General features: G+C 30.3%; 1 protein-coding gene and 1 non-coding gene across 5 annotated transcripts in view; both read right to left on the bottom strand.

The window, feature by feature from the left end:
• Positions 1–14,149, bottom strand: part of Dmd (dystrophin) — a 2,293,239-nt gene that overhangs the window by 1,376,366 nt on the left and 902,724 nt on the right. For all 4 annotated transcript variants that reach the window (XM_029473189.1, XM_021152893.1, XM_029473188.1 and 1 more), the window contains exon 19: positions 5,565–5,652. In XM_029473189.1, coding sequence (XP_029329049.1) covers positions 5,565–5,652 — 88 coding nt within the window. The remainder of the gene's footprint in view (positions 1–5,564; positions 5,653–14,149) is intronic.
• LOC115030247 lies at positions 121–227 on the bottom strand. Its single transcript, XR_003835839.1, has one exon. It is a non-coding gene; the product is annotated as a U6 spliceosomal RNA (small nuclear RNA).

Here is a 14,149-nt window from a genome sequence, read left to right as displayed (position 1 = left end):
TGATCTGATAGGATGCATGGGACAATTTCAATATTTTTGTATATGTTGAGGCTTGTTTTGTGACCAATTATGTGGTCAATTTTGGAGAAGGTACCGTGAGGTGCTGAGAAGAAGGTAGATAAAAATATGGAATGCTTCACGAATTTGCATGTCATCCTTGTGCAGGGGCCATGCTAATCGTCTCTGTATTGTTCCAATTTTAGTATATGTGCTGCCGAAGCGAGCACGAAAATTTTAAGTTTTATGACACCTTTTTATTGTAAATATTTGCAAAGTTTAAGTATCAATCATCTGAGCATCCGCTTTTCTAATTTTTTTGTTAGCTATTTAAGAGTACAAACACTGACTCACCAGACATTATGAACAGTACTTATGAAAACCATTTTAGAGCAGCACATTACATTTTCAGGGATAATGGATCATAATCCATTCACATCTCATATTCTAAACAACCCCTGAAATAGTCTGTGAATAAATAGATTGCACCCAGAGGAAATGGATCATTACTTGAAGTACATCCATTAATTTTATTACTTGTGTACAGTGCATAACAGACTGCTAGAATAATTGTAATTATGCATCACCTTCCATGCAAGTACTTCAGAATTGATACCTAAAGTGAAGTATTCCTCATCAAGTACATTCATCATCAACTATGAAGTGTGGGTAAAATAATGGGAAAAGGGTTTATCAGTGTTTTTTTTTTTATTACAAGAGTATCTAGAATAAAATTTACTCTCCCTAATAACTTCTCATTTTCTTGTGTTTTAACTGAGAGACACTACCAGCACGTTTAGCATCCAATAGAGTCACATAATGTGCAATTTCTATGCATCTAGTATTTATGCTAAATGCAGATGCAAAACATTGGAAGCTTCTGAAACCAGATTAATTTTCACACAACTGTTGAGCAACCTTTTAAAAAATAGTTTTTCATAGTTTATGCTACTTAGTAATTCTAGTAAAATGGGAAAAAAACCTTCTAACATATCCAATTTCTTTATTTTCTGTTTCTAATGCCAAAAATGTAGGAGAAAATATTGTATTCCTAGACACATTTTTTTCTGCCAGCAATTGCCCTCGAGAGCACTAGCTTTTATGATCTCCTTTCAAACCCAGAAATATATACATAAGCACATAGGAGCCCCTTATTAAAGTGGAAAGTTAATCCATAAAAAATGCATTTGTCAATTTTCACGATATGGACTCCATGTAGAAAGTTAGCCTTAGTGTTATATAGCAAGAAGGGAAAATGTAAATGAAATTGCACAGAACTACAGAAGGACAAAACAAGAAGAAATATGTACTTCTACAGAAAGCTAAACTGCAAGGATGGTGAGGTAGATTATCAATCACACATGATATGGGGAGTTACCAACAAGATGAGTCAGAAAACTACAGTCCAAACTAACTTTCCCATCTGACAAGTTGAATTGCATACATGCAAATAAGTTCATGCACATAAGTATATTTAAACTATAAGCTAAATAAATGCAAAAGCTCTTAGTGACTTGGATAACATAAGTGAGAGATGCTCCTGTCTAAGCATTATAATTTTCTTCAGTTTAATTACAGTTCTGGGAATAGTTGCTCATAGGCATCACATGAAACACAATAACCATGACTCAGGTCATAAACATTTTAGATGTTCTTTTGGTTATAGTATACTAACAGTTATTACATTTATTTACACATGTCCTTGATGTGATTATCTTCAGGTTGTTAATTAACACCAGAAAACTAAATTTAGAAGCTGAAAGGGGAGCAACATTTATTATAGAAAATACTGTTAGCTTTTATATCTTGATAGTTTACCCCTCTGTAAATTAAGGAGAAAGTATTCCATAGTTTATAAATTTATACATTGGGACCTAAGTTATTCCTGTATGTGTATTTTCTTGGAGTTTTGGACACAATTGCTTTTTATCTTATTTTAAATATTATCACTTGATCTTTTTAAGTATTATCTAGCCATTCTGGCTTTATATTATTTACACACACCATATGGGTGTGTATGTGATTGAGATTTTGGTTCAAGTTTTTCTTGCAATTTTGTAATTTCATTAATACATTAAAAATATCTTTTTTTTTTAGGAAAGTACTTTGCAAAATAATACCATAAGAATACAGTTTTGGTGTGTTATCTGAAATTAAGTAAGATAAGTTAGAGGGTTAAATGATATATTTTTTCACAATTAAGAATGGTTTCCTGCCATTTTGTATTTTAACAAGTTTTTTAAAAAAATGAAGCCTTAAAGAAGTTCATCTAAAGAGATTTCAGAAAAAAATGAAAGAATTTAGATATTATCTATCTCATTATAGCAGAGCTAAGGAAACATATAGACAAGACACTTAGTCTAAGCTCCAAATAAGTTCCTCTATGGTTATAACAATCTAGTAAATGTTTTGAGACTAAAAATATGACCGTAACCCATACATTTAAGATATACTCCACAAAACCTTATTTCTGAGAAAAAGTCCCCAAAAAGAAGTACCTCTATCTCATACTGTAGCAAAATAATCTCTGTTGATATCCAAACAAACAGTGGTATAGACAAAGTAAGTTAACTTAAATATAACCTCAAAAATAGACTGTGGTTGTTGGCTTGGTGTTTGGGAGAAACTTCTGATAGTGGGAGTGGGAGTGCCCTTAACTCTCTCAGCTGCTCCTTGGATCTTTTTGCTCCTACTTGTTTACTTTGTCCAGCCCTAATGTGAGAGTTTGTGCCTGATCTTATTGTATCCTATTGTATCATGGTTTGCTGATGTCCATGCAAAACTTGCTGCTTTCTGTTGGGAAACAGAGTAGGGTGCAATCAGGGTGAAAAGGCATGTAGGAGGGACTGGTAAGAGAAGAGAGAGGGCAGCTGTAGTTGGGGTGCATTGTATAAGAAAGAAATAATTTTTAAAATGATACAAAAAAGATTTTAAAAAATAAAATATATATTTTGTAACAGAAGTGTAGTAAAAGAATTAAACACTTTGCACTTTTGTACAGATTTATATTAAATATAATTTAGAAAAATACAAGTTGCTTTAAAATATGTCAAAATTCTATGCAATTTTTCAGAAACACAATTTTATAAGGAATATCATATTTATTGTCTGCCAGTGTAATTTTTGATCATACAAGGTCACTTATCTTCTGGTCAATTGAGTTACTATAATCATAAATAAATATCCAGGAGTGATTTGGCTTCACCTAGAGGACAATGTTTATGGGTAAAAAGAACATCCATTTATTGTAAATGAATTAGAGTGATTCAGCTCTCATTTCCTTTTCTATAAATAACATGGTAGGAGTCTACAACTCCTATATATAAGAGAGTTGTCTTTTGACTTTTTACACTGTCACAAAAGAAAGTATTGGGAATCTTGGTTTACAAAAATATTAATTTCATTTTCAGAGTTATGGGGCATACCGTTGACTATTTACTACAGGAGCATCTAAAAATTTGAAGATGAGTCCCTCTAAGTTACACTTGGACATGTTTTCAGCAGTCATTGTATTTCTGACTTATTTAATAATTTGCATAAATTCAAAAAATAAGTTCTATGTAATTTGATTTTTAGAGATAAAAGAGAATAAATATAGCAAAATATGTGATTATATATTTAAGAAATGATATAAATAAATTTGATTAACAGTACAATAGAACAATGGGTACAGTAAATTCTTAACCTCATTGTGGCCTTAACTGGCTTAATCCTACACAAAATAACCCTAACCATATCTTCACTAACAGATAAGTGAGTAGCCTAAATTTTGATTAATGTAAACAAGAAGAATTTAAAGTACACTTCCACTACCCCACTGACATTTGGTAAGTATCCCAGATAATACTTTCATTCAGAGGCAATATTTTCTATCAGTGCTATTTCTCAACTATTTATTAAGTGTATCCTATATGTCCTAATTTATCTGTGTTCATTCTGAAATTCTGATCTAAGTATCTAGAAAATTGATTTTAGTATTTACCATTAACATTTCATCTCCCTGTTTCACTAAACAAACACTAATGGGTTTCCATTCATTTCTAATGTTAAAAAATTTAAATACAGTGTGCATTTGTATATAGGATGATCTGAGGCCTGTTTGATATTTTGGTGCAAATTTTAAAGATTTGAAGTTGAAATTTAAACCAGCATACTTAAATACAAATGTGATAATGTAGTTTCTAGAGAAATTTTAATAGAGTGATTATAAGGCTATTTGGACAATGTAATTTTATTTGACTCAATAGGATATTAAAATCATCTTTTAAAATCATCAAACACATAGCAACAAAATATCCATTTCCATTGTTTATGTATTAATTTATTTAGCAAATTCTCAACTGACAGTTCTTCCTGTTTTTATTTTTAACCAAACACAGTTTTGAGGCTCATTAAAAGATGAAAATGGATGGGTTTTCTTTTTCCTTTTCTTTTTCTTTTTCTTTTTTTTAGTATCACACAACTTCCGCCTTTATTTTTTTTATTAGGTATTTATTTCATTTACATTTCCAATGCTATCCCAAAAGTCCCCCACACCCGCCCCCCAACCTCCCCCCCCACTCCCACTTCTTGGCCCTGGCGTTCCCCTGTACTGGGGCATATAAAGTTTGCATGACCAATGGGCCTCTCTTTCCAGTGATGGCCGATTAGGCCATCTTCTGATACATATGCAGCTAGAGACACGAGCTCCGGGGTACTGGTTAGTTCATATTGTTGTTCCACCTATAGGGTTGCAGTTCCCTTTAGTTCCTTGGGGAATTGGTTTTCTATGAAGACAATTGAACTTATTAATGCCCAGACAACAATTAAGACTAAAATACTTTATATACAAAAGTTATGTAGGCAGTTTCTCAAAAATGATGACATTTACAGAAAAAGCGTCCAAAAGTAAAGACAAACTTGTCTTGAAATTGCATTGTTTGTGATTTTTATAAAGTTACTTTTATTTAGAAACAGACACAAGTTTAGAATACGCAATTTGGGGGAAAAAAAAGAATCACGTGACTTTACAATATTTTACAAAGATAGATTTTCAAGCATTATTGCAGTGAATAATTGTATTTTAAAATATTATAAAAATATAATCTTAATTTGTGGTTTTGCCACATTTAATTTCATAGTCACATCTTTTTATAAGATGAGGGAGGTAAGGTAATACACAAAACATAACAAATATTAGTAGTATTAGGCCAGTAAGTTTTAGGTTGTTTGTAAAATGTATTGTTAAAATTATAGTTACTTTTACTTAATATTATTCAATTACTTCCACAAGTAATTTCTTCAGTAAAGCTGTGATTTTTCTTAAACTTACTAAAATTAAAAAAAAATATCTCTCCAATATATTTATAAAATATTCAACCAGGACTAATTTTTAACAAATCTATTAAAATTGAAATTTTTCCAATAATTTGCTTAGAATGAAAGAGAAAGTAACTACAGTACAGACTTCCTTTAATTTAAATTTGTATTGAAGAAGTACTTGTCTGATATGATTCATCTGATAAATATGAACCTATGTGCTTATCAAATCCCTAAGAAGATTATTTAAATCAACTTCATGTAATTACCATTTGCCATCTGTTCCACCAGGGCCTGAGCTGATCTGCTGGCATCTTGCAGTTTTCTGAACTTCTCGGCTTTTTCTCGTGCTATGGCCTGCAGCATGAGAGCAAAGGTGAGCATTTCAGTGCAACAACTTGGTGTCTACACAGTAATTGTAACTGTAACCTGATTTTTCAATTCTTGTGATACTTTATCAGCTTATCATGTGAATCTTTAAGACTGATTTTTCAACAATAATCAATTAAAAGTTCTCATATTTTCAAAACAAAAATCAATGTTCATATTCTAAGAGCTTTCTAAACTGTTTGCTCAAAATTCCTAATCAGAATTAACCTTTTGAACAATAAATTTAAAACAGTTCAAATTAACAAAAATAGTACCTGCCAATTATTTTATTCCTAATGGCTATGTAGCCATAAAATTGTTAGACATAAGAAATTCAAACAATTTTATTATGATTGCTTTAAGACTATCTTAGCTGTAGCAGTGAGATGTCTCAGCAAGTGAAACTGATCACTGCCATCCTAGCAGCCTGAGTTCATTTCCCAGGGCCCACATGGTAGAATTCCTGTAAGTTATTCCCTGAAAGTTGTTCTCTGGCTGCCATATATATTCTGTAGTGTACTCATACCCATATAGAAACAATGCACAAATAATTAATAAATATGACTGACTTTTTAATGTGGCTCTAGCTATATATGATATTTTATGTCCTCAACCTATTTCTTACAAAAGAAATAGAGTGAAAATGCAATTAACGTATAGAACAATCCATAATTCTGATGTCTATATCTACATCTATAATCATTATATCTGCTATAGAAAGATAGATTTTACATGAGATTAAGTTAATCTGGATTTATATTCCAAATCAAAATTTAATTTTTCTACTTGAATTTAAAGAAACATTCTATGATTCAATATTAGAGTATAATCAGCATTTTATGGAACTTGGATATTCTACAATGCTTTTTAGTAGACATGTGTTGCAAATGTAAATATTTAATAGCTTTGTTTTCTATTAAAGTATCTAGTCACTACACATGAGTACTGAGTAGCTAAAAGGTTGCCAATTACACAGGAAATTATTTTTAAATTTAATTTAATCTAATGTGATTTAAATCAATGAATTTAGAATTTTACATGTGACCAGTGTTATCTGAGTAGCTAAAAGGTTGCCAATTACACAGGAAATTATTTTTAAATTTAATTTAATCTAATGTGATTTAAATCAATGAATTTAAAATTTTATATGTGACCAGTGTTATCTCTAATTGTATCATGTTCGTCTTGGGTCTTCCTGTTGAAAGCAAGTGAAGGCAGATGAAGATATAAATATAAACAAATAATAATAATTTAACATCAAACCATAGAGGAATAATTATGTAGATCAGATTTTTCATAGCAAATGATTCAATATACAAAGTATTGTTAAAATTTACTATAAATGAGTAGTGAGCTAAAATTCAACCAAGTGGGTACATTGGCATGCCTACATGAAAAATATACATTTTATACTATGTTGCCAAAGGCATCCAAGAGAAAACCCTATTTTATAACCTGAATTGCAAGATTTGAAAGTGAAAAGACATGTTATAATATCTTGGATTTTTCACCTCAAATTTTCCCAACACATAGATTGCATTGTTTTGTGATTCTGTGTTCCCAGGATCCCATTCCAATTAACAGGAAAAGCTCTAGTATGCCTTGAAATTCAATTTCATAAGGAGAGAATTGGACAAACATGAAGGGTTCTGAATTGCTGATTGACCTGAGAAGTCTGTAAAAATATAACAGTTACACTAGAGTTTCTGTAAGGTTAAAATCAAAAGTCAAGTTCTAGCATTCACCCTTTCTCATCTGTTCAATTTTTGTGTTCCATAGTTTGTAATAACTTATTGGTATGCTGTGCTTAGCAGCTTACTGACACATGATTCCCAATAATTCACTACCTTCTTCACTAAAAAGAAATGTTATTCATAATGATAATGCGCTCTGTGCACAGTAGGAAGGGGATAATTCTAAATAATTACATACTATTAAATACCAAGAGCAACAGGAGGCTTTAAGTTATTCTTATTTGAATTATAATATATGAAAGTATTAAACAAAGAAAAGTCCTATGTTTTAATACAGTAAAATGAACAGATAATACAAAGCTAAGTTGATGCTCATTAATTTACATATCACTTATGGGGCTGGGGGTATTTTTTTCCATGGTAAAGTAGACCTTCTTTTGAACCAGAGTCTGGATCTTAGCACCTACATACAAAATTTGACTTCCCTCAGAAAAACTACAACCCAAACTCTGAGGCAGCAGAGATTCGTACACTGCTAGGGCTTGCTGGTTTCTCATCTAGTTGAGAATATCCAAGCTCTACATTCAGGAAAATATTCTTGCATTGAAGAGTAGTGGTGGAGAATGAAAGTCATCCAAACTTTTACTCTTATATTCACTTATGTGTCTCACTTATGTGCACTACATAGACACACACACACACATACACAAAGTGAGGGAGAGAGAAAGTCATGCATGCGTTCATAATGAATTTTTCCTGTTATGTTTTATTGTCATAGTATTTTTATATTTGATGAGATTGGTATTTTACTTCTTATAAAATTATATAAAGAAAAGAATTAGACAACCACATAGAATAGACAAATAAGTAAACTATATGTATAATTCCCTTATAAATGCCATTAACATAACCTCTTTATTCCAAATGTCTAATAAGAAGATTAATTAGCAATTCTGTCTAGAAGATCAACCTTACATTAGAAAATTTCAGGCATAATATCTGGATTTCAAATGATGTTTTGATAACCACTTTACTCTAGTTATTCTTACATAAGTAAAGACAATAATATCACCACAACAAAATAAATACTCTATTGAAAGAAAATTATTTCTCTCTTGGTTTGACAGGGGATAAAATTAAGACACAAAGTGATTTATGAAACATTCCAACTCAAGTACCTTATACTGCCTATAAGTTATATTATATATATGTATATGTATATATATAATATTTCTAACATACTTCACAACATTTTGGACAAGAACAAAGTACATTATAGTATGCTGTTTTATAGAAGTTAAACATCAATTAGACTAAATTACAAATCAAAAGAGACAGAATTTGAAAATGTTTCCTAAAACCATTTTTTCTGTTTACAAGTTCAGTACTCTCTCACAATTTGCTTCTTTAAGGAATATTTCAGTGAAAATTCACCTAATAGGCATGAGTATGCCAGAACACAAGTCATAGTAAAGGTGAATATTTAGTTTCTAGATAGTGTAGGTATTCTAAATAACTATCTGTTATTAATTCAGCATGGGTGCTAAGATATTAGAATAAATGCATGGCCCTGGAGTCATTGGTAAGAAACATCAGATGCAATTCAATTGTTGGTACCATTTGCAAGATGTACACTATACAGCCAAGGAGCAACTTACACATATATAGAAATAGAAGCCCTACAAACTTAGTTGCTAACACTCTTTACAAACTTGTCAATTTTGAATTCACATGAATATTGTTAGGTAAAAGCACATTACAAGGGAATATTAAATAATGAATGGAAAATTAAGCATAAAGAAAATTACTAGACAATGAAGTGTTCAGTAAACTTTGAATTTAATAGATGGTTGTAGGTGTTTGATCACAAATAAATAAAGGGTAAGAAAGGGATTACAAAGTAACAAATATAAACGTGTTTGAGTTATTATTGTTTGGTATTTATTTTTATTTGTATGTTTGTTTTGTTGTTTGAGTTCTATTTTTTGTCTTTGTCTTAGTACATTTTTTGCTCAAACTCTTAACAGTTCTGTATACTAGCTTTTTAAATACCTCAAAAAAGAATTCAAATATCAGAGCATCAATGTTATCTCTATTAACTAACAATAATAAAGAGCTTCTTAGCAGACTAAAGGAGACTCATCAGGTAACAATCCCCAAAATGAGAGGATCGCTTTCTTACCGGTAAAATAGTACAGTGATAATTTTTAATCTGAGTAAGACACTAAGACTAAATTAGACAAAACATGATATGTACTCATTTTAATTTAGGATGACCCCAATCACCTTAAAATAGTAGAACCTTGACACAATATCTGAGTAGATTACCTTGTTCATGAGACTATATCAACAATATTCACATTAGAAGTTTAGGGAGAAGAAACTGCACGATTGAAGTATATTGTATGGAAAAGTAATAACAAATGAAAAGAAAAATGTTAATAAAGTTTACTAAGCATCACTTAAACTGCTTTCTCATAGGATATGGCTATATATACATAATTCTTCAAATATATGAACTGTTCTGTTAAAGAATTCAGTATTAGTAATTTCTAATATTTTATGTTTTACCACCTTTGTTTTCTCAGAGAGACATGTGACAAAGAACACAGAGATGGGAAAAGCCCATATCACACCTCAACCAAAACAATGCCTAGAAATAACAATCCTGGAACGGAATCACAGAAAGTATTGCATTTCAAGAAGGAACACACTGACCTTCCATTTGCTTAATTTAAAAATGGTACAGAATATAAATAAATGAAACCAAGAGCAAAAGCAAAGTAACCTTTTACCTTACTCAATCCTAACAAAATTGTCAATGTCTAGGTCAGCAATGTCTGCCCATTTATTTCAGGCTATATCTGACTTTCAGTTCTCAGTTTACTTTCGAGCATAAATTAATCCATTGAATTCCCTTTTCTTCAAGAAAGTAATTATTCTTTTGCTTTGTGGAGTAGTGACATGCATGACTTTCCTCTGACATAAGAGCATCTTTACCTGATGTAATTTCCTGTTTTCTGTCTATCTCCTTGAGCTGTAGCTTTCACATCAATCATTTTTCTTATCTTAATCAGGCCAAATCTAAAAAATCTTTTCATGAGCTAAAATTATTTTATCATTTCTTTTTTTTTTATAGTTGTTGACTTTTTTTTTAATTACATATTTTCCTCAATTACATTTCCAATGCTATCCCAAAAGTCCCCCATACCGCCCCCCACTTCCCTACCCTCCCATTCCCATTCTTATATTTATTTTTTTCCACACAAACTCCACGTTCAAAAAAATTTAAAATCTTAATGGTTTTGTTTCAGGAAAGCTCAGCCCAAAAATATTTGCCTAGCAAGTGTTACGTTCTGGGTTGATTTCTTATAAACATAAATAAGCACTATTAACACAAATACACATGATCACTATATTCATTATTACTAAAATAGTCAAAATACAATATTTATGAGAGATGCCTATTTTGATATATAATATTAAAGGACAGATAAGTAGTTCATTGGTAAATGTAATGCCTGTATTTCAACAAAAGTACTGCAAAATAAAAAACATTTATACTATTAAAGGATATATATTATAGAATGTATATATACATATATAAATATATGTGTATATATAATAGACATATATTACATGTTGAATATTGCATTATTAGTAATATTATACGGATAAGTAGTAAAAAGAAAGAAAAACATGTTAATTAAGCTTACTAAGCATTATGGAAATTGCTTTCTTATGTTTCTCAGATAGCTTAAAAAGCTAGTCACATCAAGGACTACGTTCTACACTCTGCAGCTCAGTAAATTCTCAAGATCTGCCTAATCCTAAATACTTTACACTTTATAATTTGTTTGCTATAACTAAAACCCATCCACATGCTTTCTTGTTACCAGATACAACAGCCATTTTCTTACTTTAAAGATATGTACTGGGTGTTCTGCCCTGCTTGGACATGGGAAAACAGGAGTACACATGCCTGTGTGCACGCACATATGCTCACATGCACACACACACACACACACCTAACCATCTTCTTCTAATATTTACTATGACATTTATCACCAAGTTGTATTTTATACATTTATATCATCACTGATAAGTTATGAGCCATAAGATTCCTGGTATCCTCATCTCTTGTCTTGTACAATCTCTAATATACTACTACATATATGTAATAAAAACTACCATAAAGAGTTTTTTTTCAGAAAATGTATAACATTTTTACTTACCATTGTGATTCTTCTATTAAGTACTGATATGATAACTCCATCCTTTGGGTCATACTGTTTATGAAAACATACCCTCCCTCATTTTTATTTTTCTCTAGCTGTTTTTCCTCTAAAAAAAAGTTCTGTTTTTATGTATAATTGTATGCTACTTTTAAAATGTATGATCTCTTTGTGTGTATATATATATAATTATTTTAATATTAAAATTACTTTTATATTTCAGTAGAGTAATTTTGAAGCATTTATTAACACAGAGAATAGCAGTTTTTTGTTTAATATCATCCTATAGTTAAACTAGATTCTAAATAATTTAGTATAATAGATATAATTTCAAGTCAAGAATATAGTAATCTAAAATGAACTACGAGCTCTTCACATATAAAATAAAATATAGGTTCATAAAAGTTACGAGATAATCAGATAATTATAATTCTAAAACGTACACTCAATGTGCAATATGAAAGGTAACTGTGCATTTTGAAATAAAAATGTAATAGAAGAGTAAAATAATTCCAAAGAATTACACATTAAGGGAAGTTTGATGGTTAATACGTGACTTTAAAATCATGACATTTATTTCTCCTTTCAATCCATCTTCTGTAATAATATGATAGTGAAGTTGATTTTCCCAATGGCCCTATATTGTTTTTAGAAGCAATTAATTTTCTATTAACTTAGCATTCCCTAATATAGTTTTGTACTTTGAGAGATTGCTAATTTATTCTTTCACATAATTCAGAAGTTTTGGCATCCTTCACATCTGTAATGCATTTACATAACCTATGTAGCTTTAAAAATAATTTATTTGTATATATTAAGCATTTATTGTGTTAAGTACCAATTTCATTCTTGGATTATGAAATCAAAAGAAATTCAATAAATGGATCAGCAAAGAATAAACAGAAAAATAAGTTCCACCTGCTAATTTCTATAATCCAACAATTAAAACTATATTATTATGCCTCTAAATCAGCATGAACAATTAAAAGGGAAACAGATCACTCTAGTCATCATGAAAGCACCTGGGAGATTTTGACATTGCCAAAAATTTTCATCCAAAGACCAATAGGAGTAGACGAACAAATAAAGTATGTTAGGATGTTTTTTATTTTTCAAAAGAGACATGGTAAATTACAGGCAGAGTGAGCACATGAAAAGAGTTTAAATTTGCTTATTATTAAAATGGAACTAGAGGTAGATGAGGAACCAGTGAGTTGGAATTGTTTTCTTTTTAATTCATGCAAAAATCATTAAGAGTAATTTATATTCAGTTTTCTTCATTTTTAAAAATCAAGCAAAGCATGTAAAGTGACTAAATTTATGATTTTTTAAACGAACACTTCAGTGCAATAGTGATGATGAAAGACACCTGATTGCTTAGTGTAGTTGTAGTTACCTGTACTAAGAAGTGATCAGACAGAGTGGTCTTATCTAATTTTCCAGCATAGAACCTCTAAGAACTCTGCTGCTGTTTTGTATTTATTAATGACTATAAATGGAGACAAATCTGTATCCTATTTAAATTATAGTAAGTATGGCTTAGCAGGCATAAGATAAAATGTCAAAAGGAATAGAGAAGTGATAAAAGGTGAAGCAACTAAAAGATTCATTGTTATCTTAAACAAATGACATTAAAGATAATTGTTAGGTTTAACTCTCATCCTGTAGGGTGGCAGAGAAATTCTATATTTTATATTATAATTCTATATTTAAATCTAATTATCTAGTAATAAAGTATATACAAACTTGTAGATGACCTATTTTTCTGTTCCATTCCTAGTGTAACAAGAAAATAAAGAATGAATAAAAGTAGGATACAAAGTTAATTAGGTATATTTCAATTTCTGTTGTCTATTATTTTTCTGTGTAAATCAGGTTTAATCATATCCATAAAATAATAGAAATTACATATAATTATGGACATTACATGACATCCCATTGTCTACACACACACACACACACACACACACACGTATAGGACAGATTAACTTAGAACTCTATCTTATAGAACTCATAGTCTATAAGATAGTATATATCAGTTTAAATATACCTAATTAGATACATATGCTAAAGATATTTAGGTAAAATATATTAGAGGAAGAATATATATGATATAATGCTTATAGATTTTTTTTAATTTTATGTGTTTCAGTGTTTTATCTGGGTGTGAATATGTGTACTACCTACATACTTGCTGCCCATGAAAATCAGAACGTCTTAGTCATCTAGAACTAGATAGATTTCTGAATGACTTTTGAGTTATCATATTGGTTCTAGGAACTGTAATATGTTCTCTACAAGAGCAAACCTGTTCTTAACCACTGAGCCAAGTCTTTAGACCTTTAGATGCTAATTTAATAAGAATGTATATAGAAATGTCTAAAACAAAAATAAAGGAAGAAATGTGGGAAATTGATTCTCAAACTGTTCAATATAATAAGTGACCCAATATGTAAAAATTCATAATACATACTAGCAAGCTAATGGAGAGAAGAACTTCAGGGAAAAATGGTGACTAGAATGTTGTCCTTCAATCACATTGAAGTAGTGTACAAA

Source organism: Mus caroli, chromosome X (genome assembly GCF_900094665.2).
Source record: "Mus caroli chromosome X, CAROLI_EIJ_v1.1, whole genome shotgun sequence".
NCBI lineage: Eukaryota > Metazoa > Chordata > Mammalia > Rodentia > Muridae > Mus > Mus caroli.
The sequence above is the reverse complement of the archived record's forward strand: the minus strand, read 5'-3'. Positions and strand labels throughout refer to the sequence as shown.